Below are 27936 nucleotides of genomic sequence, written 5' to 3' on the forward strand. Positions count from 1 at the left end.
ATAAACGTGTGAAAACTTCTCCCTATCAGACGTGTTTTAAAACCGTAAGGTTGAAAGCAATACACAGGCCAAAACGGACGAATTGGCATCCATTTCATCCCACAAGTTAATTTTCATTGCAATTGAAGGTGTGTTTATTCCGCAAAGTTCCAACTTTGAAATGATTCAAAAGTAGAACATTATTACTCAAAATCATACAAACCCTTAAGACCACTGAATCATACGGCTGATCTGACGGCCGTGAAGCCACCATCAACCACCAAGTTTTGACCACTTATATAACCTGATTCATCAGATGCAAGGAACAGAGCGGCCTCAGCAACATGGCTAGCCTTCAGCACCGCACCCTTCAAGCTTGCCTTCGAACAAACAATCTCTTCAATCATACGGTCTTCCAAATTCAAAGCCCGGCGACTCATCGGCGTTGCCACCCCATATGGCGACACACAGTTCACTCTAATCCCATACGCCCCAAGCTCCAAGCTGCTCGACCTCACCACCCCCAACACCGCATGCTTCGAGCTTGTGTATGCCATCGGCCCCACCCCTCCTACCATGGCCGACACGCTCGTCGTGCAAATGATCGACCCACGTATGTTTTTCTCCACCATTGCTCGCGCCCCATGCTTAATCGTCCCAACCACCTTTTTAAAAGTATGAATCCAAAAACTTAGAGGCTAAATCGAATAGATTCTTAAAATTTAAAGGGTATGAATAGATTTCCAAATAACATACTCCACCGACGTTCGTTGCAAATATGTCGTCCAAATCGGAGATGTCAAGCGATAGAATTGAAGCGGGAGAGCCCATGATCCCGGCATTGCTGAAGAGAATGTCAAGGCGGCCATGTTTTTCAACCGTGTAGCTCACCATTTCTTCGACTTGCTTCTCGTCTCTAACATCACAATGGTGAAAGCTGGCTTGGTTGATGCCGATGGAGGCAGCCACCTTCCTACCCAGTTCGTCGTCGATGTCGGCTACGACAACGAAAGCGCCATTGGCTGCAAATAGTCTCGCCGTCTCCTTGCCGATGCCGCTGGCGGCTCCTGTTATGAGAGCCACCTTCCCATGCAGCCGCCTGCATCAGAAATTTTAGCACATAGATACAGAAAGAGAGAAAGAAATGAATGTTTACCTTGGTTTAGACATTGTTAAGATGATCTTCAAGCTTTTGGATATATGTTCAAATTTGTACATAATCTTTTATATAAATACATCTCCTATAATTAAAATAATTTTTAATGTCATCAATGTAATAAATAATGCCAAAATTTCAATGATATATATTTTTAATGTGTATTTATCTATTTATGTCGTATTAAATTCTATTTATTTTATTTAAATAAAGCTATTACATTCAATTTCTTTTGTTTTTTAATTGAAGATACTATGTACCGACCAATTGAATTATGCTCAAATTTGACAATAAAATTATATTTAAGGTTAAAGTTTTAATACTTTCCTTTGTCGTGGGGCCATCTTCCTGACTGGGATTTGACCTGTACTCTTGCTATACTACACAACACGAGTGACGGGTGAAGTTGAAGCATACACAGTTAGTACAAAAAATCTTTCTCAAGCTCATATACGGGAGACTGAATCACTATGCAACCATGAAACTGCAAAGTTCGAGACTCTAGTTCCAATCCATCGTGCTTGTCAACTTGAATCACTCTTTAACGACCCAACTAGATGTTAGGATCGCACAACAATGCACACACTCGATCTAAATGAACACAAAAAACAGGATAGAAAAAATGCAAGGAGAATATTGGCTAAAAGATTTGTATGGATGACTACACGTATGTACAATAGGAGAGAATACAGAGAATATAGAAATTACATTTTCAGATTTGTATGGATGACCACACGTACGTACCGTAGAAGAGAATACAGAGAATATAGAAATTACATTTTCAAAGCTTTGCCAGATATAACCATCTACTGTATATAATTAGATAGAATACAGAAAATGTAGAACGTATATCTTCAAAGCGGAGGTATGAAATTACATTTTCAAAGCTTTACCAGATATAACTATCTACTGTATATAATTAGATAGAATACAGAAAATATAGAAAGTATATCTTCAAAGCGGAGGTATATATATGGTTTAGCTTACTGTATATATATAATCATCTACTATATATAAGTATCTACATATATAGTTTTACCGGATAGATCTTTTTACTATACATAGCTATTTATATTTATGTTATTTACTATTTTTATTATTTTTTTAATAATCCGCCCGCTCCATAACCTAACACTAACTTACAACGGGACTTTTTAGGTAGTAGTAATGAATTTACCACTAAGGCCACCGAAATTTAATTACTTTAATGACAAGTTTAATTATGCATTATGTATTAAATTTTTGGGTTCTCGAATTAATTAAAACTCTAAATTTTTATAAATGAATCAATTTAAATAAAATCGTGTAAAATTATCTATATATATAAACTTTCTAAATGTAGACATTAACATAATATTAAAGAAAAATGTTATTATCAATGGGACAATAGCAACTTTTCATTAAGATTGAGTTTCATGGGCCCGATGAGTCGAAGATATATGTCTCAATCGATTGAATTATGCTCAGATTGACTTAATAATAGCAAGACAGAGATTGATAATACAAACGCTTGACAACACACAATCATATGACTGGTCGGACCGCCGTGAAGCCGCCATCGACGACCAAGTTTTGTCCACTTATATAAGCTGATTCATCAGATGCGAGGAACAGAGCGGCCTCAGCTACATGGTTAGCCTTCAGCACCACACCCTTCAAGCTTGCCGATGCAGAAACAAGCTCTTCAACCTTACTCCCTTCCATATTCAAAGTCCGGCGAGCCAGCGGCGTTGCCACCCCATGTGGGGACACACAGTTCACTCTAATCCCATATGCCCCGAGCTCCAAGCTGCTCGACCTAACCACCCCCAACACTGCATGCTTCGAGCTTGTGTACGCTATCGACCCTATCCCTCCAACCATCGATGCCACACTCGCCATGCAAATGATCGACCCACGTATGTTTTTCTCCACCATTGCTCGTGCGCTGTGCTTGATCGTCCCAACCACCTTTTTATGTAAAACGTTCAAAGGTTAAATACGTACTTTAAGACTAAAACTTATGTATTAGACATCAAATGATCGACCCACGTATGTTCAAAGGTTAAAAATGTATTAGATAGCAAATCAAAAATTCGAGAATCTATTAGCAAATTTTTGAGGTTATAAGGACACCGTAACGATTAGCTTAAGATTTTTGGTATATAACATACTCCACGGACGTTGGTTGCAAAAGTGTTGTCGAAATTAGAGATGTCAAGCGATAGAATTGAAGCGAGAGAGCCCATGATGCCAGCATTGCTGAAGAGAATGTCGAGGCCGCCATGTTTTTCAACGGTGTAGCTCACCGTTTCTTCAACTTGCTTCTCGTCTCTCACATCACAATGGTGAAAGCTGGCTTGGTCGATGCCGATGGAGGCAGCCACCTTCCTACCCAGTTCATCGTCGATGTCGGCTACGACAACGAAAGCGCCGTTGGCTGCAAATAGTCTCGCCGTCTCCTCGCCGATGCCGCTGGCGGCTCCTGTTATGAGAGCCACCTTCCCATGCAGCCGCCTGCATCAGAAATTAGTGTTGTGAAGATTGTGTGTGAAATCCAAATCTTGATAACAGAAATAAAGATCAAAGAGACAAGACAATGTTACCTTGGTTTCGACATTGATAAGATAGTCTCCAAGCTTACAAGTAACATAAGTTTTAAGGATATATCGATGTCGAACGTACCGATAAAAGTCAACCATTTAATAAATTACGGCTACAAGTTTGGGCTATTTCATATTTAAATTACGTGGACGTAATAAGTAAATTGTTTTGTTTTTTAGTTTATCGACCTATAAAGTGAAGATTTGAATATTTAATCTCTCGGTTAATAATATATAAATAAATAAATCATTATTATTATTATTTTAAGGACAAAAATATTGAAAGATTGGAATAAAATCAAAATTGTAAATAAAAAAAAAAATATTAGTTAAATAATATACCTTTTGTTTTAATTATTTAAGGTCAACTTTATATTTAATGGTGCTATTAGTAGTATATAGATTTACAACAAAGTCACCCAAATTTAATTACTTTATTTAATGATATGTTTAATCTTTTTTTAAAAATAAAAATCAATTTATATGTAATGGCAGGTTTGTAAAAAGAAACAAAAATCGTCGGGGAACTCGCGAGAACTCGCGAGAACTCCGGCAACTCGGCAGAGGAGAAACCGCGTCTTATTTATGGCGATTCCCACTTGCAGAAGTATTAATTTTAGGTCACTGTTTCTACCGGAGCTCGTCTTTAAAATCCCACGCGGCCCCTCGAAGCGCCGCCGAAACCCTAAATTCTTCTATGGAATGGCGGAATTGAACGTAAATGCACCATTTCTTTCCTCATTCTTAGTTTCTTTCGTTTATTGATTCTCTATTTGCTATGGTTTGTTTGGATTTCAACTCCCAATTCTTCTCTTGATTGGTTTGGTTGGTGCAGTTCTTGATATTTTGAAATGTTATTTGATTATGGTCTAAATTCAAATATCCATTGCCAGTCTCATGAAGCATTCTTACTGTCTCGTGAATTGTTCAATTGATTTCGTTCCGCTGGATCTGATTGTCGTTATTACTACTTCTGAGCCTTTGCTAGTTGAATTCATACAGAATCTTGATGTTGTACGATTTTATCCAAAGGAGCCTAAGAAATTTTGAACATATATGCATAAATCTTCATTGTTACTCTGTTACAATCTAATCCTAGTTTCGAACATTTGTGAATTTCCTGTTTTGGTTGTTTTCAGTTGACGGTCTCCTATGGAGTTCCTCCTCTTTTGCCTCCTGTGGCCACTGTAAGCATTCCAGCCTTTAACCTTGTTTCAGTTCCATTGTTAGCTTAAAATCAATCATGAAATGCATAGCTGAGATAGTCTTATTGTCGTGATGTGTTTCTAGTATGTCGTAGGATGTTTGCAAATATAGGCTCTGCTGCTACCTTTGCTTGAGAGGTTACTTAAACGGAGTCTAGAAAGCTTTGTTAGGACGGAGTTATTTGGGTGTCACGTGACATTTGTAAGTGATTGTGCGGCACTCATTCTCACTGCCGAGTGAGTCAACCAACTTGAAATCTTGTCGTCTTCGTTCTAACGATATATATTCAAGCCTTTAACCCCACTTTGAGAAGAAGATTTTAGAAAATGGGGTAGGGAAAGATTTTAGAAAGAAAGTTTGAAACCAAGATTCGAGAGAATTTATAAAAACAACTTATATATTGTGAGCTAATCTTCATAAGACTAGCAAGAGAGTGTTTTCCCTGTAATACAGACATTTCAAGTCTACCAGCATATCTGTCATATGTCATACACTTAAAAAATATTAAAAGAAAATATACATCATGAAAGCAGTAAGAAAACATCAAAGTGATCAAGACAAGGAATTCAAACGAGTACTAACAAGGAATTCAAACGAGTAGAGTACCCTTATGTCACTTGCGGGATAAGATTAACCCTTTAATATGTTTACGAAGACTTCTAACTTATTAGAGAAAGGGGGTTCGATCGAAACAAAATTGGTCGTTTAGGGGGAAGAGGTATCTTCCATCTATGGGAGAAGTGGAGAAGGCCAATGGAATAAACTGTGTGTGCAATCTTTTAAACTACTCACCACTAGTTTAAAACATTATTGAGTGTTTATGACACAAGAACTTAGTTCAGCTTCAACAATCGTGCTTACATCATATGTTTTACTAAAAAAGTTAATGTACTTGCACAAAAATATGCTGAGACCAGCTGGTTTATTTAGTACATGTTCATAATCAGCAACCGGAAGAAAACTTAGTATTAGAAAATTATTTACATTACAATAAATGGGATTGCAGTGCTCGTTTTTACAGGAAGAAGAAGTTACACTCATTGGCATCCACTGTTATCCAACCATCTCTGCAGACTACAAAGAGCCTGCGCAGACAGACTGCAGTATCTCAATTTTCTCTGCTGTGGTAGTGAGGAACCGTCGCCATGGAAACTAGAGAAGCAAACCACCACAACAGTCAGATTATCGAAAGAGTCCAATCGCAAAGCACGCAGGACAAGCTCTCGAGCACACCGCTCCGGGTCGTCGTGTCGTTGAAGCCCCTGTCGAACTACATTGACCGCTTGCTGGCTCGACATCACGTCCCAAATCCCATCACAAGCTATGATCAAGAACTCATCCTCCTCTGTAAGAACCACCTGCTTGCATTCTGGTTCTGCAATGAGAGGTGAAGGAGAGCCATGTGGGAGCTTCATGTCCCAATCCCCCAACGCCCTCGACACCGATAAAACACCGTTCAGATAGCCACCATCAACATAGCCACCCAGCTCTTCCACCCGTTGCTTCTCCAGCGAATAAATTGGCCGGTGGTCTTGTGACATATCTACTGCCTCTCCATTCCGGCTGAGAACAGCCCGGCAATCTCCAGCATTCGCCACCATTAAATGCCTGAAGAACAGATAATACACCATTAAATGCTATCAGCTCTTGATTGTCAAGGAGTGTTGGGAGGGAGTCCCACATTCCAACGGTACGAAACGAAACCAAAACCATTAGAGTGCTCAGAGTGGACTACCATTGCGGATATTCGTGATTACTAACAAACTCTACAAATACAGGGACGAAGGATCATTACATGGGGGAGGAAGAACATACCTTCCAAGCACAAGGGCTGTCAGGGCTGTCGTCCCACACGAATTACTGACACCGGAATCATCAGCTAGAGCTTGATCAGCCAGAAGAAATGCTTTCCGGAGGCAATTTTGTATCTCCTCCGGCAAGACTTCATCGAAATCTGGCATTTGAGGAAAATTGACATCCTCAAAAAAGAGTCTAAGAACATTCTTTCTGATATAAGCTGCTGCTTCAGGTCCTCCATGTCCATCAAACACCTGAAAAAGCATAGGAACTCCACTCAGATCATGTCCATAGTATACAAAGACAACCCAAATCCAAAGAACTGAGCTCACCCCATAGAAAGCACTTGGCTTAGGAAACTTAAACAGCGATCCTAAATGCGAAGACAAATCGTCTATCCTTATATGTTCATCTTCCATGAATCTCCTCGGTCCAATATCAGCAAAGCTACCCGACCGGAGATTCGGAAATTCCTTATCCATCACCTTATCGGCATCGGAATCTGGAATTTTCTTCATGGGTTTAATATCCTGAAGATGCAGAAACAAATATCATAAAACTCAAACAAACGCTCAGAATCCAACGACAGATCAATTTTGCACAAAATACAAACAAAGATGAACTCGAAATCATGATTCCAAAGAATCTAAACCCCAAAATCCAGAACTATCACTATCGCCCCGAAATCAAACCCGATCACCACAGAAACAATTTCGTAACGATTACTGTTACTTTCCCTAACTCAGAGGTTGAATTTACCCATACAAAGAAGAAGAAGAACATACCGATTGTGAACTGGAAGAAATCGGTTCGGAAGCACGAACACGATCGAGAGTCGGATTGATCGAAATACCACCATTAATGGACTCAATTTCCTCAAGACGGGTCTCCTTACGGTAATACGGCACCTCCAAAACTGGGAGGCTCTTCGGACAAACAATAACCTCTGCTTCAGCCACCATTTTTACATTGACCAAAGAATCAGATTCTTCAACAGAGCGATCAGAATCGTTACAACAAGAAGATCGGTAAGTATGAATTAGAATTCGGATCGGTTTCTTTTTTTTTTTCTTTTTTTTTCTCTCGAAATTTTAGAATATTGATCGGAAATATTTTTGAACAAGTCGGCGATGAAGAACAATATATAGTGGAAACGACGCGGGGGAGAGTAAATTCATGGAAGGAGACGGAGCACGTAACGCCGTTATCGGGACTTGTTTACGAAGACACGTTACCGTCTTCACATTGACGCGTGGCAGGCTTATTTTCTTAAACTTTTGCAAAATTACTGAAATAGCCTTCCTTTGAATTGCGTTGACTTTGTTTTTCTTCAAAGGGAGAGCGTTAAGTGACGTAGGATCATGGGTCTGGCAGCTGTAGAGCTTTCTAGCGACTTGTTTCCATGCCTGCCGACGTGGAAATTAGGCTACTTTTTTAGACTTTTAGTTGTTAGCGAAAAGAAAATATATGTTGATAATTTTAAAAAAAATAATAATCCTCTATTAATTTATTTAATTAAAATTATCGATAAGACTAAATAATAGTGCTTTCTTTTCTTAAATAATAAAATTAATATGGGTTGAGATTACGTAAGCAATTATTTAAGGAGTGCTGGAATTACGTGTCAGAATTGGCCGACCCGTCAGATGGTTTCAGACGCGGTTCGAATAAATTGGTGGGTCTATCACCACGTGTCAACAAAAGAGTGGCTTAAATTGATATAGTCTCTAGTCCATTATCAATAACTTTTCTAATTCCCTTTTTTTTCATCCATTTATACATTTTTTTAATACTCTCCACTTTTAAAAAAATATATATATATTCTTACATAATATTATATTTAAAATGCATCGACATATTTTACCTTTAAAAAAAATAATTCTTATCGTTAATATTAGATGAAAATCATCTATCGACATTTAATAGATTATCTCTAAATTTTTCTTTTTTTTTTCTTTCGGAATCTTCGGACAAAGTACACCCTTTGTTCAATACTTTAGAGCTCTCCAGGCTTTACTTTGGTTTTCTTAAAAGGCCTCGCAGCAATGGTGATAGTATTCTTTAATTATAAACTCATGATCATTTCCTAAATTAGTCGATCATTCCCTAAAATACATACCAATGGATATTGTCCGTTTTGACATGTTATGTATCACTATTAGCCTTATAATTTTAAAATACATTTAACCATCTTACAATCCACATTCATGGCGGCCAACATATTCGCTGGAACACTATTCGGTGCCTAGTTCTAATACCATTTATAATAATCTAAGCCCATCGTTAATAGATATTATCCACTTTAATCCATTACGTATCGTTGTCAGCCTCACAATTTTAAAATTTCCACATTTTTATAAAGAATGAGATCTCACATAGTATATCTAAGTTAGATTAAAATAAACATATAGTTTAATGAGATTACATCATAAGCTCGTTAGTTAACACGATCAATGTCATGATAAAGTGTTATTGTGATCCTTTTTTTAATTTATTTGTAACATCGATCTATTTATCATCGATAATATTTGTCTAATAAACGTTAAAATAAAAAAAATAAAAATAAAAAAAATAAAAAAAAGTTGATTTTAGAGCATTGTGAGTGGGGATTGAGTTTGGTTTGGGTGGTGTAGTTCAGCAACCCACTCATTAAATAAAATTAATTTTCTTTTCTTTATTATTATTATTATTATATTAATTTGATTATTTCTTATATTAATTAAAAGTAATTGATTTTATTTCTCTCATATTTATCCTAATTGATGACATCAATTTCCACAATTTGTACTTTTCTTAATTTTAATTTTAATTTTCTCTTATTTATTTATTTATTTTGTAAATAAAAACATATATTTAATATAAAGGATATGCATGTGTTTTATTTTATAGTGAACAAAAATAATAAAAAAAGAAAAAGAAAAAGTTGTTCTAGATAAACGTGGAGGAAACCACAGAGACGTGTGTATTTCCATCAAACACGTGCCACCTTTTACTGTCTCATCAACTTAAAACACTTTATATGTGTGGTTACCAAAAGTTATTTATTTTGTAATATATTTTATTCCAAATACTTAAAAATAATTGCGAGATACAGTTGAAAAATGTAACGGACAAAAGTGGATAATATATTGTTAACAACGGATTTAGACAGTTAAAAATAATAGAAGAGCCAGACACCGAACAATATGTTAACGAAGACGCTAGGATTCCAAGGAAAGTGAATTGTGATGCGAACGAACATGCTGAGTGTCACAATCGCACTTTTGATGGCAGCGGACTTGCGATTGTGCGGCACTCACTTTCCAACGACAAGTGAGCTAAGCCAATTCATTCTTACGTTGCCTACGGCCAAGCGACGTATGCTCGAGCCTCTGGCCTCGGTTTTAAGAGAAGGTTTTAGAAAACGAGGGCAGAGAGAGATTTTTTAAAGAGACGTTATATAAGCAAGCAAGAGAGAAATAACAACGGCTCACAGTATATAACCTTAGGTATGGAGAAGTTAACAACTAATCGTATTCCCCTATAGTACATTCTGAGACATTTCATGTCTGACAGGTCTAGACATGATATTTCTGAAACGTCATACTTCCTAGAAATACAAAAAATAAAACACTGGAATATGAAAAGACATAAAGGGTTGGGTTTGTCATGGGCATGCGGCCATGGACAACATGTCTTGGACGAGCATGATCGTGACACTGAGCTCCTAATGGGGTAAATTGTAATGAGCTTGAACCGTACGGTGTGCTAGCAAAGACGTTGAGCTGCCAAATGAAGTAAATTGTGAGTAGACTTGAGTTGGACGGTGTGCCAGCAAAGATGCTGAACTCCCGAAAGAGGGTGAATCGTGAGTTTTATTATATCAAAACTATTCATTTATTTTTAATGGATCGACATAAAAACTATATTATCATGAATGGATAGTCTCCATACATACATATATATTACTTTATTTATTAGGTTATTTATTTAAATATAAAATAGTGTGATTCTTCTGGTATTAAAAATATATTTCGTAATGATTTGTAAATGATTTAAAAATGATTTAAACTATTTTTAAAAATAATAAATGGTGGATAATATGAATTAATTTTTTATTGAACATCGGAGTAAGACAATAATTGGTGAAATAGTGAATTAAAAAATGAATCTGACACGTGTTCGAATTTGATTTGTTTGTATTGGGGACAGTAAAATGATTCTCTCCAACCAACCACACAAATTTATTAATGAAATAGTAAATTTAAAGGAATAATTTAATCGAAATATAATTTATTATTCCACATTGGGCCTTCCAAATTTGGGCCGACAAAACCGGACTTTTTAAGCCCATCACCTTGTTAAGTACCCGGGCCTCAATCTAGGCCCAAAACAAAGCATAAACACGTCAACATAGTTAAACTAAAATATAATTGCTAAAAATAATTAAAATATCACAAAAATAGAAAAGGAATAAACGTTTATATGTCATACATCTCTATTGGACAAGGTCTTTCGATAAAATTAAAAGCAATATCATGCGAGCTTATGCTCAAAGTGGACTATCATACTATTGTGGAGGGTCGGGGGTTACTAACACATAGTTCAACTAATTTAGACACGTATATTCGATTAAGAGGTCAAAGATTCAAATCTCTCAGTCAACGTTCTTTTTAGATATGATATCGACGTGGGTTCGAGAAGGTATTAGGGTTTAGGCTCGATTTTGAATGCATGCCCACCACGAGTAGTGGGGTAAGGCGTGGCCAAAAATTTGACCCCTAAGTCAAAATTGGCAATTTGGCATTGCCTACTCACAAATTTGTCTTCCTCTTTGCAAATTACACACTTTTCCCTTTTTCTTCCTTTAAAATATCTCTCTTTTTATTCTTTTCTTTGGGAATCTTCTTTAAACACTCTTTGAGATAGGTTTAAATCTTATTTTGTTTAAAACCCTTTTGTGTTAAAGTCTCACGTCCACTAATTAGAGGAACATTCTGGATATTTAAGTAAGAGACATTATCTTCATTGGTACGATGTTTTTTAGAAAAATCAAAGCATCCCTTATAAGGGTGTGGAAACATCTCTCTAGTAGACACGTTTTGAAATCGTGAGGCTGACGACGACACGTAACGAGTCAAAATGAACAATATTTGTTAGTAGTGAACTTGAGCTATTACGAAAGTCACAAGAGCTTGACAATATCGTATCATTATAGAGGGTACCCTAATAGAATATAGATTCTAACGTAAAAAGAGAGACAAATTGAATAAAACTTTGGGGCTCTTTTTTAAAGTAGAAATAGCTTTTTGTGGTGTGTGTGTTAGAGGCATGTGAGGCAGTGTTAGAGAGAGAGAGAGAGAGTAAAGAAGATGGATGGAGATGCAGAGGGCACCACCAAGTCTCCACTGCCCTTTGTCATGTCGTTTTACTCCCACTCTCACATACCATGTTTCCACAAACTCAAAAAGTCACCCAAACAAAAAAAAAAAGTTTCAAACTTTCATATAAACCCTACGAGTTTGTATCGATTCTAACCCTAAACTTTCAGTTCATCGGTTTATGTTTTGTTTTCCTCTCCAATCGACGTGGGATCTCACAATCCACCCCGTTTGAAGGTCAGTGTCTTCGTTGGCACACAGCTCAATTTGATCTGGCTCTAATAGTATTTGTAACAACTCAAGCCCACCGTTAATAGATATTGTCCGCTTTGGCCCGTTACGTATGATTGTCAGCCTCATGGTTTAAACCGACCTTTGATAGATGTTGTAATTATTGGATGAAAGTCCCACATCAGCTAGTTTAGGAATGATCATGAGTTTATAATCAATTAATACTATCTCCATTGGTACGAGGCTTTTTTGTGGAATCCATGAGAGCTTATACTCAAGATGGATAATATCATATCATTGTGGAGATCGGTGATTTCTAATCTGGTATTAGAATTAAAAGTTTATGGTTTAAATTGTTTCAACCCGACGTGTCGATTTTTTTTTTTTTTCATTAAACAATTATCAAAATTCTCTTATGGGGTTTCTTTTTTTGTTTTGTTTTGCTTTAAAAGCAGGCCTTTCAGCCACTCTCCCACTTGTAGTTGTCTATTACATTCCTTCTGCAATTTACAAGTATCAAAACCTGTTTGCACCAATTAATAACCTTAAATCCTCACTTTTTAAGCCTAAAGCTGTGACCAAAAACATGTTCTTTTTAGTTCAAAACAGCTTTTGAATCTCTCCAACAACAGCAACAATCAGCATTTTAAGTACCAGATTCACTGAAAAAAAACTCTTCAAGGCATCTTTGGTTCTTAATATGTGGCTTGAATTACTAGCTCAACCCGAAGAAGAAGAAAAACCCATCTTGTTCGTCGTTTTTAAACCGAGAAAAATTAACGTTCGGGTTAGTAGCCGAAGAGGTCAAGTGATTAGGGTTTCATTAGGGTTTTTATCAAAGTTTCACACATTTATAAAAAATGTTTAGTTTCTCTTTCCAACGGATGTGGAATCTCATACATGGAAAACACTACAACATATGATTACTGTAACGACCTAGATCGACCCAGATCCACCGCTAAGAGATATTGTCCTCTTTAGGCTTTTCCTTTCGGGCTTCCCCTCAAAAAACGCGTCTGCTAGGGGAAGGTTTCCACACCCTTATAAAGGGTGGTTTGTTCTCCTCCCCAACCAACGTGGGACTTCACAATCCACTCTCCTTCGGGACCCAGCGTCCTCGCTGACAATCTTTCCTTCCTCCAATCGATGTGGGACCGCCCCCAAATCCACCCCTCTTTGAGGCCCAACGTTCTTACTAGCACACCGCCTCGTGTCTATCCCCTTTCGGGGGAACAGCGAGAAGGCTGACACATCGTCTGGTATCTGGCTCTGATACCATTTGTAACGACCCAGATCCACCGCTAGCAGATATTGTCCTCTTTAGGCTTTCCATTTCGGGCTTCCCCTCAAGGCTTTAAAACACGTCTGCTAGGTGAAGGTTTCCACACCCTTATAAATGGTGGTTTGTTCTCCTCTCCAATCAATGTGGGACATCACGATTACGTTTCTTAATCTTTTCGGAAAGTTAATTTAAACATGTTACAATAATCATCCTATAATTGACAATGATTTTGGCTTTTATGAGTACTAATGACCTCATTAATAGGCAGGCCTATAAAGCTTGAAACTTTAGGGTTTTGTTTTTGAGAAAAAATATAGAATTTTTGTCAGATTATTGAAACTAGATTTGGGACCAAAGTGAGGCATGGTTATGGGAAGAACATGGGAGGCTTATCTCCAATCCCACTGCCCTTTTCTTCTTCCTTTTTCTCAAACACTCAATGCCACTCTCCATTTTGTGTATTAAAGGTCAATGCCTACATGAATTTGGTCGGTTCCACTGCTCAAATAATCAATCCAAAAGTAATAATTTCAACATCAACCCTTTGATTCACCTTCCACTTTCACTTAAAGTTGTGTTTTTTCTCTCATTATATAGCCAAAGATTCAGCCTTTCTTGCTTTGTGTTCATCCCATGTTGAAATACCCTCTTGGGTTCTTGAGAAATCCAAGTAATTTCGTTGAAGAAAGTGTTTTTTGAGTGTTTTGAGACATACCCATCTCAAAAAATGTCTAATTTTGTGTTGTCATTGTCAATTTGTGTTACTTTTTTGTGTTGTCTTCTTTGTTCTTCTCAAGCTCGATGGCATCATCATTCCAAGCAAAAACACTCTCACCATCATAAACGTAGCTACATTTCACATCCTCCTACTCCTTCTCCTTCACCGGGCGATGGCGATAACATTAACGAAACGAATATCTTCGACGTACGAGGCTTTGGTGCTGTCGGCGATGGCGTTGCCGACGACACCGAGGCGTTCAAGATGGCTTGGGATACGGCGTGCCAGAGTGACGATGCTGCGGTCGTGCTCGTTCCTTATGGCTACTCGTTTATGATTCAATCAACAATCTTTACTGGCCCTTGCCATGGTCATCTCATGTTGTGGGTTGATGGCACGTTGATGCCACCGGATGGCCCTGATGCCTGGCCGAGGAATGCTAGTCGCCGGCAGTGGCTGGTGTTTTATAGAATTGATGGGATGTCCTTAGAGGGTGGAGGTGTGGTTGATGGGCGAGGTCAAAAATGGTGGGATCTTCCTTGCAAACCACACAAGGTATTGGTTCGATCTTCTTCGATGTTTAAGTAAATGTCTCCGACGTCTAACACGAAGATATTTTAAAACTTTAGGGACCAAATGGAACCACGTTACCCGGACCGTGTGACAGCCCAATTGTAAGTTCGTGCTGACCATATGATACTTCTCTATTAAGATCGGGATATGATGAAATTACTTACGTGTATCACATTGTAATCATTTTAGGCTATAAGGTTCTTCATGAGCTCGAATTTGACCGTCCAAGGACTTAAATTCACAAACAGTCCTCAGTTTCACTTCAGATTCGACGGTTGCAAAAATGTTCATATAGAGTCGATTCATATAAAGTCTCCGGGTCTTAGTCCCAACACTGATGGTATCCACATCGAGAACACAAATGGCGTTGGGATATATAATTCAGTCATTTACAATGGTAAGTTGGTTGAAAAGTATATTTTGCTAAGAGTATGAATTATAAATCCTGATTCTACTCATCGTTATGTAGGGGATGATTGTGTATCAATTGGGTCGGGTTCATATGATGTCGATATCCGGAACATCACTTGTGGACCAAGTCATGGAATCAGGTATGGTATAAATTAGTAGTAGTTCAATTAGTTAAGATATTAATAATCTCCCGTTCTTACACCGTTTTATTTCGGCCCAGTATCGGAAGTCTTGGTGTTCGAAACTCGAGAGCTTGTGTTACAAACATAACGGTCAGGGACTCGGTGATCAAAGACTCAGACAACGGTGTTCGGATCAAGACATGGCAAGGTGGGTACGGAGCCGTAAGAGGAATAACATTTAGCAACATTCACATGGACAACGTTAGGAATCCCATCATTATCGACCAATTCTACTGTCTAACCAAAGATTGCACCAACCAAACCTCAGCTGTCTCAATATCAGACATAGAATACACAAACATCAAAGGAACATACGACATTCGAAGCTCGCCTATGCACCTCGCCTGCAGCGACGCCGTCCCGTGTACCAACCTAACGTTGTCGGAGATCGAGCTCCTTCCTGCTCAAGGAGATATAGTATTGGACCCTTTTTGTTGGAATGCTTATGGAGATCTTCAAACACTTACCATTCCCCCTGTCTCATGCTTGCAAGAGGGGCTTCCTTCTTCTATCAAATTAAACAATGACAATGAGTATTGTTGATCCTTACCTCAACATACAATCATATGTATATAAAATAATCACGAATGTAGTTGAAACGAGGCCCGATCAAGTTTATATGTCATGTCACACGATACCACGAAAAAACAACTCTTATTAAGTAGTTGATTTATAGCTACGTTATATCATGATATCTGTCGACTTTGAGTTAAAGATGTACTCGAACGTTATTCGCACTCCGAATATATGCACAAAAAATTGCACTCACCCACCAACATGTCTCCTTTTTGTTCTTTTCAAAATGGCATGCATTCATGATGGTGTTAAGTCCTTTTCCCAAAACAATGATCCTAACTTTTTGATGAGTGGATTGGGTCTATTCTTTCCATTTCTTCAACTCGATTAAGCGTGATTGTAGGTTGGTCGAGTTCGAGAAAATGACTTTTCTTCATTCTCGTCCTTACAAATTCTTCAGATTGATAGAAACATGTTCGGTAGGATAGGTTTTCTCATGACGTATAAAAGAAAATGAGTTCAACAAGTAGGAGACGAAATTCGGGAATCTCTGACCACTTACTCGAGGTCATATGCTTTAACCCATTGAGTCATATTCGAGCTTCTATACGTATAATTTTTTTTTCTTAAATTTAAGAATATTATTGAAACTTTTGAAAATTTAGGGATATTTTTATTAATTTAGCCAGACATTTTAGTTCATGCCCTTATGAGTTTATAACAATTTGATTCCTGAACAATCCCGTCCCTCCAATTTAATATTTAATATTCGACTAAAAATTAGAAAATGAAATTATTAAGATGAAATTAGAAATAGGATTAAATAATTAAAAGAGAAAACTATATTATAAAAATTAAATAAAAAGGGAAAAAGGTGGGATTTGAGTGGAAGGTGGTGGGCTCATTTGGTGTGGCTGTTCTGTAGCACGCGCGACCATCAACAAACAAACCAATGTCCCAAAGTTTGGCACGTCGGTGCACACACCGGACCACCTACCCGACTCGGGTTAGGTTAATCCGAACACAACTCAATTAATTAAATAATATATTTTTTAATAACATGCCACGTCATTATCATCTATATATTTGGGCCAAGCCCAACCTTATGCCTGAACGTCCTTTCTTCTCATGGGCCTTTACGCGGCCTTTTTCAATATTTTCGGCCCATAAAGCCCATTACTAGAAAAATCATTATTATTTTTTTAAAAAATGATTTTTTTGTGCATATTTTTATATAATTAGATTTAAAAAGTTTAAATGATTTTTTAAAAGAAAGTTTTTAAAGTTAAATAGTAAAAAATTACTTTTTCAGATTTAATCCAATTAAAGTGATATTTTTATGCTTTGATGTGTTTTTTTTATTAATTAAAGAATTATATATTTAAAGAGAATTTGATAAGTGTATAAAACACGCTAATAAAAGATAACCTCAAAATAAAAATAATAATGATTTTTTTTTCATAATTAATAAATACAATTATTTTTTAAAATTACACTAAAATAGTCCCCCCTTAATTTTCAATTTAATTTTGACCTTTAAATATTTTCCATGAATTAATAAAATTGATGTCATCCACTCATTTTCTTTTTTTTTTTTTATTTAATTAATTTTCCCTCTCGAAGATGATTTGTGTACGGATAATAATAAATGCAAGAAAATTGGAAACATAATAATTATGTCTCAATTTCCCCCTAATTTCCCCCAATTTTATCATTGCATTTTGAACCCTTTAAATCGACAACAAAATAAAATTAAAATAATTCAATTACTATTTAAAATAATAATTATTATTATTAATTAAGTAATTTTTTATTTGATTGGATGGATAGAGAATTCAAACCTCTAATTTCTTGATAAAAAAATATACACGGTGAAAATTATTTTAATTTCATAAAATTTGAATAAAATTATTTAAAAAATAAAACTTAAAATAAATATTGTAAAGCTCGATTATTACAATATATTAAAAGATATAATAAAATAAAAAGATTAGGAAACGTGACAAATGAGTGTAATTTACATTCATAAAGGTATATTAAAACATATATATATATATATAGGTAGGATGATTGTGACTTACAAGTCTATGAAGTCTTATTATTATTTTTAATTATTTTTAATTATTGTATTACAATAATGTTTGGATGTTGAATTACTGTCCCCTTCAAAGACTTTTCCACAAAGTCCACGTATTTAATTAACTACAAATTGACATATAATTCATATGCTTTTTTTAAATAAGTTAAATATTACTAAAATATAATTGACTTCTGAAGTCTAAGCTTCTAAAGTCTTATTTTCAAATATTTATAAATAAATATTAGGATATGCCTTCAATTAAAAAAAAAAAATAAATATATATATATATTATAAATTTAAAGACATTAATGAAGTTTCTATGTATTTTTTAAATTAATTATTAATTAATTTTCATAAAAAAACGTAAGAAGGATATGAACAAAATTTAAAAGTAAATATTTTTTAAAGTATAAAATAAAATAATAACTTTTTAGTAGAATTACTGTGGGCCCGAACGTGCACTACCATTACACCTACAATGACGTCATTATGGCCGCGTCAGCAAGCCTTGTAAGCTCTACACAGTTTTAGCAAGCCACGTCAGTATGCCTTGGAGAAATAATTACACCGACTCCAGAATTACCTGAATACCCTCAAACTCCGCCGCTAGTTGGAGGGCATTTTGGTCTTTCAATTCTACTTCCAAGTTTCCACAGCTTATATAGCCCGGTCAGTTCAACCGGACGGTAAACGAGAATATCGCAAGACAGCGTGTAAAGCGTTGTCAGATTTTGTTATTTATATTTTTAAACGGAAATTCAAGAGTTTTTTTTTTTGGTGATGGAAAATCAGAAGCGGCAGCCGCCGCGGGGGACAATCGCCGAGGAGGAGGAGGAGGTGGAGATGGAGACGTTTTATGCTCTGGTGAGAAATTTTAAGGAAATACGTGATCGGTGGAGGAAGGAGGTGGTGAACGGCGATGGCGGTGAAACGGCGGCGGAGAAAACGAGGAAGAGGATGAAGACGACGGAAACGTCGCAGAATCAGTCGGGTTGGATTTTGAGGTTCGAGAGAGAGGATTTCGATGAGGATTTACAAGTCGGAGGAGCGGCTGTGGAGCTTCCGAAGAGTTGTTGTCTTGTTAAAGAAGACACTCCGGCGGCGGCGCCGCCGATGAAGAAGGAAAAGAAAGTGGCAAGTGGAGTTGATTGTTTGGATCTTAATTTGTCACTCTAGAACTTCTTCAATAGGTTTAATGTCGTGTTACCATTCACGTGCATCACAAGAAAAAATATGTTTTTTTTTTTTTCGGTAGAGATAGACATGTTTGAACGAGACTAATTTATTTCTGAAGTTTTTTACTTATTTAACTTGGTAAAAAAATCTCACTGAGAACTTGGACTAGCAACTCCTCTGACCCGAAATCTGAGTCGGTGTGGCCAACTCATACTCGACAATGGCACGACGACAAAACAACTCAAAATTTTGATTTATTCTCTTAGCTTCTTTGCATATGATCGACTCGTACAGAATCAATTTTGTGATGGTATGAGCAATTACTTTCATTTTCTTTTAAATATTTCTTAGTTATTTTATGTTCAAGAATGTTTTCGGGGTCTCGATTTATTTATATATTAATTTTTAATAAGATGTCGCATAATCAATTTTCTAAAAATATATAATTTTTTAAAAAAATTTGTATTAATGATCTCTAAAATTTTAATTTTTTATCTAAAAAATTAAAATTTTTGTGAAAGTAATGTATTAATTATGAGTTTGACATTTATATTTTTAGGCTAGAAATTTCATTATTTTAGGGATATTACTAATTTTGAATTACTAAATTATATTATTTAATTGTCAAAACTAATCTAAACGCCAAGTTAGAAAGGTGTACATCGGTCAGGGCAGAAAGTTTGGGTTGGTTGAATTAGTAACCCAATCCAACCCTCTATTTTAGTGTTAGGTTGTCGGGTTGTTCAATTTTTTATTTGGCTTCATGAAAATGTGACACGAGGCTAGGTTCTAAATCCATACCCAACTTGAATTGGATTGGGTTCTGAAAAAAATCAAACCTAACCTGAAATGCTATTTAACCCAATACAATCCGTATAATTTAAGTTAGGTTGGGTCGGGATTATCGGGTTGAGTGTACACTCCTATTACTAAGAAGACGATCCTTAATTGCATGGCGGGGACAAAAATGTCTTTTGACCATGTTTCAACCTTTCCCTATGGGCCTTTGGTGACCATGAAGAGTTGAAGTAAATGGGCTTTTGCTTTTTAGAAAATGGACAAAAACACAAAAAATTCCCCAACGTGAACTACGAGGCTTCCGATCAGCTCGACACTCTGCTCCGTCTCTGATTCTGGCATACAACTTTCCATGGCGGCAACCGCGACGAACCCCACCGCTCTTCTCCTTCCTTTCCATTCTCCTCTTCCAAAACTTCCTCACTTCGCTTCTTCTTCCATCACTCCAAACTTCGCCGTCAGATTCTCTCAGTTCAACCTCGCCTACAAGCCTTCCAATCGCCGAATCCTTCCTCTAGTCAAGGCCCAAGCCTCTCTCGGTATCCATCACTCGCCTCGCATTTTATATATTGTGCTCACAAACGGATTTTGGATCCTCAGCTTCTTAATTTTTAATATGCGGTTTTCTTTTCTTTGTAGATTATGTGCCTGATTCCAAATTTTACAAAGTGGAGGCGATCCTCAGGTACGGATAGGCTCCATGGTGTTCTCCATTGCTACATTTGGAGTTCGTGAATGTAGATTTTGTCGTTTTCTTTAGTTTATAATTTGGATTTATCTTTTGAAGACTTTGAGTAATCTTGCTGAGTTTGTTGCATCTGATACGTATTTATCTGTGTGCTATGTTGGTGTATATGGACGAGATAGGCCGTGGAGAATCCAAAATGTTTCATCGGTAAGATCTGGTTAACCTTGAACACGGTCATTCGTAATTTCCATTTGGAATATGCAAAATCTCGTTTGGTTTTATTGTCGAATATGAAATAGTTGTGTAATGCACTGAACGGAAGGTCGATATGGTAAAATTAGGGCACCTGAGACTACGGGGGAACAGAATTATGTTAACTTTGAATTTTTTGGCATCATAGGAAGCGTAGTTTAGGATCATAATATTGAGGCTATCGAGGGAGGGAAAACTACCAGTTGATATCATACTTGCATTTCTAATTGGTTGCATACTACCAATTGTGTAATGCAATGAACGGTTGGTGCTCGTCCAGAATGCTAACATTAGCGACTCATGTCATGTTAAGAACTTCTTAACCTTTATACATTTTATGTGCTTACCTGACAAAGATGTATACATTTTATGTGCTTTAATGATAGCCAAAGAATGGAGATTATGCAGATTTTTGTTGTTTAAATATCCTATTTTGCAAAGCATTTGCATTAAGTTGTTCTATTGTTTCTTTGGGAGAAAAACAAAGGCATTGCTGAAAATGGGTATTCGAGGTGTCACGGTATCTGAAGTGAAGGGCTTTGGTTCTCAAGGTGGATCCACAGAGAGGCATGGTGGTAAGTTTTTCTTTCATGATTCTCTCTGTCTTGGTGCATGGTGAGGGGAATCTATTTGTACATGTGAGTCTGTTTCTAGATTCTCATGTCATTTCCCATTGGTCATTCCTGATGTTTGCTTATGATTCTAAATAACTTTATTCTCTTTCATTTACTGTTTAGGGTCTGAATTCTCTGAAGACAACTTTGTTGCTAAAGTTAAGATGGAAATTGTGGTCGTTAAAGAACAGGTAAAATAATTTTTGCACATATATATTGTGCAAACTACTGCATTAGAATCCATGGGTATTATGATTAAATTTAAGTATCCTTTTATCAGGTTGAAGCTGTCATAGACAAGATAATTGAGGAGGCAAGAACTGGCGAAATTGGTGATGGCAAAATTTTTGGTAAAACATAACTTTATTTTTGTTAATGGCTCAGCTCCTTATCTGCTTATGTCTTAATTGTTTGCTTAATTTCTATTCTCTGAATCTACTGTCCTGTTTGTTGAGCTGTTCATTTGTGTTGTCTTTTAATTTCACTTGTTTGATTTCATGCATTGCCATTAACACTAGTTTCCTATGTTCACTAGATTAGCACCTTATGTGTTAATTATTAGTAACAAACTAAAAAAATGGTAAGTTTTCGTGATGCAATGTGAGATAAATTGTTCAGTTTTATAAGTTTAGTGATAAGGAATCACTACAAGGGAAGAAAAGTAAGATTCAAATTACCTTGTTGATCGAATATCTCAAGGCAAAAACACTTGTTTGAGATTCGAATTACTTGCCTTGTTTGAGATTCGAATTACTCCACAAGCAAGATCGATCATGTCTAGCTTGAATGATTCTAAACATGCAATCTAAACTACTCTAGAATTGCAAAGAAACTTAGCCGTTGACTAAATGAAAAGCTAAGAACACTTAGCCCTAATGATAAGGAATCACTCCAAGCGAAAGTAAATTTCAGATAACCTTATCGATCGAATATCTCAAGACAAGAACACTTGTTTGATATTCGAAACACTCCACAAGCAAGATCGATCATGTCTAACTTTCTAAACATGCAATCTAAACTACATAGAATTGTAAAAAAACTTGGTCCTTGGCCAAAAGAAATCACAAATGCTTTTTTTACTACATTTTTCAAGTCTCTTTACAAAGATAACGTGACTTTATATAGCTTCAAAATGAAAACACTTAACATTTCCTGAGACATTTCTAGAGTTGTAACTTTCATACTTTATGACCATAATGAAACACTATGTAAATTTTATTCAAGTAAATAAAAGCCTTAAACACAATAACTCGATTATCATCCACCCAAAATTGTAACCATATAACTAGAGTTTACTAGAGTTGATTTTAAGATGAAGCACATCGACTTTACAAGATTTCATCATTTAAGTTATCATGCCCTATGCTTGCAATCTGGAGCACGTATCTAAATGCACACATGGAAGAAAAACGAATCTCGGAATTAATTTTTCTTTATTTAATGAACCCTTTTAGACTCCTATCGAACTTCTGACACATTTTTCATCTTCACACAGTGATACCAATCTCAGACGTGATAAGAGTTCGTACAGGTACTTGTTAGCTTTGGCCAACTATCAAAATTTCAAGTGGCCTCTATGAAACTTGAAAAACATTAAGATTATTTCATATCACATTGGTATATATCTTATATGATGCCCAATTCACAGGCGAACGTGGAGAAAGAGCGGAGAGGATGACTGGAGGGCGATCCGACATGGCTGTTGATCGAGTATGACAATAAGGAGAAAATCCTAGCAGATGAAGATGTTTTGGAGTTTGAATCATGTTTCCATGGTCTTGCCGATGCCTTCCTCAGTCCTGTGGAGAGGAGAAATAAAATAAATTGTAAGTTATAAGTTATAAGTCAGGTAAGTCGCTGCCTCTTGTAGTCATAAAAATGAACCATATTCGGCAATAATCAATGCCTAAGTTACTGCACCATTTCCTAATGTACCACTGATTTTATGTTAAACGCTACTACTCAATACTTTTGTAACTCGATAATTTTGTAACAGCCCTCACAGTCCACCTCCCTTCGGAGCTCAGCGTCCTCGTTGACACTCGTTTCTTTCCCAGTCTACGTGGGATTTCACAACTTTTGTTTTAAATTTTCCATATGCGGGTGTATTTCGTGTAAAATACAAATTTTATTTCTTGGTTTTTAGTTCTAATAATGGCAAGAGCGGCGTCAGCCCATCATCGATTTTTGAAATGGTAATAGGTGCCTTTCTTCATCTTTTTCCATTACATTCATTCATTTTTATGTTATCGTCCTTTTTGGTGTATGTTACTTATCGTTTTATATTTAATTAAACACACCCATGAATTACACTCAAATTTATATGTCAAATTTTGAAAAAAAAAAAACGTCATTTTCAATCTTTACTCAAAATGATTTATTATAAAATGATTTCGAGTATATAACTTCAAATTAAATTGAGAAGTGTTTAATTAGAATCGAAGTTTTATAATATATAAAATGACCAAAATATCCTCAAATCAACCCTCTCGGATCTCTCCGCCCTCACTTTCACAGCTACCGACCCGACCCTACTGGCAACGTTTGTTTTTAAATTTTTATTTATTTAGGGGAATCCAACAAACTCCTAATTTTTTTTCCAACATAAGTATTTGGGAATGGATCAATACTATCCCGATTACGGATAAAGAAGCCGACCCGAGATTCGAATTTTTTTTTTCTCCCAAACAGCACTTACAGTTTAAGCAACGTCATAACGGCGTCATTGAACCACAAGAAAAAAGCTAAGGAAAAACCGTGCAAACGAACGTTTTCTCACGTCGTGACAATATTCATTTTTATTGATTTTTTTTTATTTTTTATATTTTAAATAAAGTATATTTTAATTTTATAAAAATAAGAGCCCCATAAATTACGAATGCGCGATTGATTGCGAAGGTCAGCTTCTCTCGTGTGCAGGAGAGAGAGAGAGAGATCTATCGTTCTATCGTTCTATTTGGGGCCGATCTCTCTAATCCGAACTCTTCAAGTCCCGTAAGTTTTTTGTTCAATCGCTTCTCTCATTTCTCTCCAAGATCTCCCCACAATCCTGTGGATTTTACCCTTAATTTTGATTCATTCTGCTTGGATCTGTCCTCTGGTGATTCCCTCTTTTTTTCCCTCTTTGATCTTCGGTTTATCTTGGAATTGATTGTTCTTTCATGGCTTTTGATTAATTTGAATTCTCTGATCTGGATCTGATCTGACCCTTCTTTGCTTTGGATTGCGTTCGGCATGTTTATAATCGGATTTGCGTTGATGCATGTGTTTACTTTTGTGGGATGATTGTGTTTCCATTGTACTGGATCGAGCGGTCTTATTGGGGATCTTTTTTTAATGCTTTTATTGTGCTATGTCGATTACTTGGTTTTGGCTTGAATTGTGGATGAAAATGGCTTTATGGTCTTGTTCGTTGTTTCACTTTGAATCTAGGGTATTCAATCTTTGAATCAAAATACCGGATCCTCCTCTCTTTTGGGTTTTATTTACATTTTTGGCTGATTTAAGTATCTGATGTCAGTGTATTTTAAGGGAGGATTGTTCTGGTTTATTTTACTGATGCAGGCTTGTTGTATTTGTTTTCAGTTTACTTGAAAAATGGGGCTGTCTTTCACCAAGCTTTTCAGCCGGCTCTTTGCCAAGAAGGAGATGCGAATTCTCATGGTGGGTCTCGACGCAGCTGGTAAGACAACGATCCTTTACAAGCTCAAGCTGGGAGAAATTGTCACCACCATTCCTACCATTGGTAAGTCGTTGTATCATATCCAACTATTGAATTTATGGATTAGCAAATGGCGGCATTGATGCTTTCTGTTTACAACAATTTGACGCTTTGTGTCTTGATTGTATCGATTAAACATGTTTGTTTAACTTGACAGTTCCCTGTTTGTTTGCACCATCATGTTCATCATCACAAAAAATCTGAGTTGTTATAATGAATTGTTGTTTTATCTATGCGTAGTTGAATTTATAATGGATCTCTGGATAATTAATCTAATTAAGAACCTAGGACCTGTAAGGGCTTGTGCTTTCATCTCTGATTTGTATGCCTCCAATTGTTATCAATACGGAAGGAGGGATATTTCCTTTGTAATATTGGGCTGATTAGAGGCTATGAGTGAACCATACAATCATAACTTTCTGTCATAGTTGCATGAGATTCCCGAGATGTTGCGAAAGTGGCTGATTGAAACAGTGGTTTATTCTTAGGCTAACTGACTTGTATATGAGTGTGCAGGTTTTAATGTTGAGACTGTGGAATACAAGAACATCAGCTTCACCGTCTGGGATGTTGGGGGTCAAGACAAGGTACATTGATTGGTCCTATTTGGTAATGTTGGCTTTCTACTTTCTCTGTTCGATCATTCGAGGTGCTAGACTTCTGACAGTGTTTTTTTGAATCAAATGATAATGTTGCTGTCGTTGTACAGAGTTTCTTGAGTATGGTATATTTGTAACATGATAGATGCTTGTTCTTAATCTGTCAATGTTGATCGATAGATGTTAATATCTGGCGTCTTATATGCCCTTACACTTTTTCGTTGTATTACCTGGCTTTTAGTCACAAGTACAGATTTTAGAAGTGAACCCCTCTAAACTTTTGAATTTTCTTATGAGTGTTGAGTTATAATTTTCTATGTAACGTGTATATAATTTGATACTAGTGCTTCCACGGACTCATAGATGCTAGCCAATCATCTAGCACATGGGTAATACTAGCTTTTCTCTCTTTGTTCTCTCCACTGATTTGATGTCTGTTTTGTTCCTAGATCCGACCATTGTGGAGGCACTATTTCCAAAACACCCAAGGACTTATTTTTGTGGTGGATAGCAACGACAGGGACCGTGTTGTTGAAGCTAGGGATGAGCTGCACAGAATGTTGAATGAGGTACTCATAATAAAGATCGATTATCAGATTCTGATATCCTTTGCATAAGCTACAGGAAACAGTTGTTTCATTCTAGTTTATTGGCTAAACGATTTCATGCGTTGCACTTACAGGATGAGCTGAGGGATGCAGTGCTTTTGGTATTTGCCAACAAGCAAGATCTTCCCAATGCCATGAATGCTGCTGAGATCACCGATAAGCTTGGTCTTCACTCCCTCCGACAACGTCACTGGTACATTTGATGATCATCCAACTCTGAACACTTGAAATGGCTTAAACATTAAGGTAGTAATACAATGTCTTGAAACCCCGTTTCAGGTACATCCAGAGCACATGTGCCACATCCGGTGAAGGGTTGTATGAAGGACTTGACTGGCTCTCAAACAATATTGCCAACAAGGTAAAACATAACAATGTTCAGACCCATCTTTTCACTCAGGGATTTTGAATCTTAATAATTTTCACTGTCTAGTTTTATTTTGTCTCGGGATAACATAATCTGAACTCTCGTGTACAAAATTGACTAGCTTCTGGTTCAAGTTCGTCGACTCAATAATATGATTGTGTTGTTTCTCGTCATTTGCAGGGATAGATGGGTTTCATTTGAAGTGGGATTGCTTCTGGAAATTGAAATGAAAGTCATTTTTGTTGGTTGCAGTCCCTGTGATCTATAAGGATGTTCCGGGTGGATGATTCCTAGGTTGGGTTTGAATTCTGAATAATGAAAGAAATTTTTGAAGTATTTTGTGGTGTTATCGACTCAATAGCATTGTTTTTATGTAATGAATTAATGATGCTTCTTAAATAGATGGATGTATTTGTACGAGAATCATGTTTGCTATTTGAAATGGATTTTGCTGAAAAGAAATCACCTTGGAACTTTATTGGATTACATCAACAATGGCCTTGTATGCTCCTTCCTAGCTCCATCCCCAAAACTTTACCTTGGATTTGATTAGGTTGTAGTAGAAACTTAGCTACCATTCCCCAACTCGATCGATCGAAGAAACCTTTCATCCAACTCGATCGAAGAAACCTTTCATCTTTAGTGGAACTTTTGATCTTCTTGACTAGATGGGGATTAGATGGTAAATGTGTTGGTTTTATCGGACATTTGATTGCACGGTTTCACCGTGCACTTGTATGGTCGTGCACACACGGTTCGGTTTGATTTTTAAACCCAAACTGGCAGTGAACACTATGTTGCCATAAGAACTTCTTCAAACCCTTATCCTTGTTACACAAACACCAAAAAAAACCCGAAGGTCCAACTCGAATGAGCTTAGATATGAATCATCTTTAAACCGATCATTTAGAAGGAAATTATACTTTGGATACCCATATTCATGGACCATACAATCCGATTCCATGAAATGCACCAAAACCAAATTAACTCAACCCAGAGAGAAATAAATGAATTCCAATAATCTTTCGCAAATCTAAAGA

General features: G+C 36.5%; 6 protein-coding genes, 1 long non-coding RNA gene and 1 pseudogene across 8 annotated transcripts; 5 read left to right on the plus strand and 3 right to left on the minus strand.

Annotated features, from left to right (window-relative positions):
• Positions 1-109: 109 nt before the first annotated feature.
• On the minus strand, positions 110-1149 carry LOC111807756 (short-chain dehydrogenase reductase 3b pseudogene; annotated as a pseudogene).
• Positions 1150-2521: 1372 nt separating this feature from the next.
• Positions 2522-3765, minus strand: LOC147790027 (short-chain dehydrogenase reductase 3b-like). Its single transcript, XM_087129309.1, has 3 exons — positions 3721-3765; positions 3289-3631; positions 2522-3085 (listed from the first exon to the last, which is right to left on the minus strand). Exons 1-3 carry the CDS (start codon positions 3732-3734, stop codon positions 2660-2662), a joined length of 783 nt encoding a protein of 260 aa, XP_086985435.1. The 5' UTR covers positions 3735-3765; the 3' UTR covers positions 2522-2659.
• A 2098-nt stretch (positions 3766-5863) lies between these two features.
• On the minus strand, positions 5864-7835 carry LOC111806671 (putative protein phosphatase 2C 2). The gene is made up of 4 exons (XM_023692050.2): positions 7506-7835; positions 7053-7250; positions 6739-6974; positions 5864-6531 (listed from the first exon to the last, which is right to left on the minus strand). Exons 1-4 carry the CDS (start codon positions 7680-7682, stop codon positions 5961-5963), a joined length of 1182 nt encoding a protein of 393 aa, XP_023547818.2. The 5' UTR covers positions 7683-7835; the 3' UTR covers positions 5864-5960.
• On the plus strand, positions 6473-7131 carry LOC111806675 (uncharacterized). The gene is made up of 2 exons (XR_015423266.1): positions 6473-6613; positions 6702-7131. It is a non-coding gene; the product is annotated as an uncharacterized LOC111806675 (long non-coding RNA).
• A 6273-nt stretch (positions 7836-14108) lies between the features above and the next one.
• LOC111806670 (Pectin lyase-like superfamily protein) lies at positions 14109-16090 on the plus strand. Its single transcript, XM_023692049.2, has 5 exons — positions 14109-14866; positions 14941-14985; positions 15074-15281; positions 15354-15435; positions 15516-16090. Exons 1-5 carry the CDS (start codon positions 14321-14323, stop codon positions 16018-16020), a joined length of 1386 nt encoding a protein of 461 aa, XP_023547817.2. The 5' UTR covers positions 14109-14320; the 3' UTR covers positions 16021-16090.
• A 2687-nt stretch (positions 16091-18777) lies between these two features.
• Positions 18778-19417, plus strand: LOC111806674 (uncharacterized). Its single transcript, XM_023692054.2, has one exon. It carries the CDS (start codon positions 18854-18856, stop codon positions 19247-19249), a length of 396 nt encoding a protein of 131 aa, XP_023547822.2. The 5' UTR covers positions 18778-18853; the 3' UTR covers positions 19250-19417.
• Positions 19418-20308: 891 nt separating this feature from the next.
• GLB1 (nitrogen regulatory P-II-like protein) lies at positions 20309-23596 on the plus strand. Its single transcript, XM_023693129.2, has 8 exons — positions 20309-20586; positions 20687-20732; positions 20915-20942; positions 21475-21562; positions 21725-21792; positions 21882-21951; positions 23097-23132; positions 23250-23596. The coding sequence occupies exons 1-8, from the start codon at positions 20400-20402 to the stop codon at positions 23315-23317; spliced, it is 591 nt and encodes a 196-aa protein (XP_023548897.1). The 5' UTR covers positions 20309-20399; the 3' UTR covers positions 23318-23596.
• Positions 23597-24444: 848 nt separating this feature from the next.
• Positions 24445-27358, plus strand: LOC111807370 (ADP-ribosylation factor). Of its 2 annotated transcripts, none has more exons than XM_023693069.2 (7): positions 24445-24595; positions 25187-25346; positions 25839-25909; positions 26371-26490; positions 26604-26722; positions 26809-26890; positions 27077-27358. In XM_023693069.2, the coding sequence occupies exons 2-7, from the start codon at positions 25199-25201 to the stop codon at positions 27080-27082; spliced, it is 546 nt and encodes a 181-aa protein (XP_023548837.1). In that variant the 5' UTR covers positions 24445-24595; positions 25187-25198; the 3' UTR covers positions 27083-27358. The 2 variants fall into 2 exon arrangements, with proteins under 2 accessions (XP_023548837.1, XP_023548838.1); XM_023693070.2 differs by having other exon boundaries at positions 24492-24701.
• Positions 27359-27936: the final 578 nt, after the last annotated feature.

The sequence above is a fragment of the Cucurbita pepo genome, chromosome 12 (genome assembly GCF_057944985.1).
Source record: "Cucurbita pepo subsp. pepo isolate OVF chromosome 12, ASM5794498v1, whole genome shotgun sequence".
In the NCBI taxonomy this organism is placed as follows: domain Eukaryota; kingdom Viridiplantae; phylum Streptophyta; class Magnoliopsida; order Cucurbitales; family Cucurbitaceae; genus Cucurbita; species Cucurbita pepo.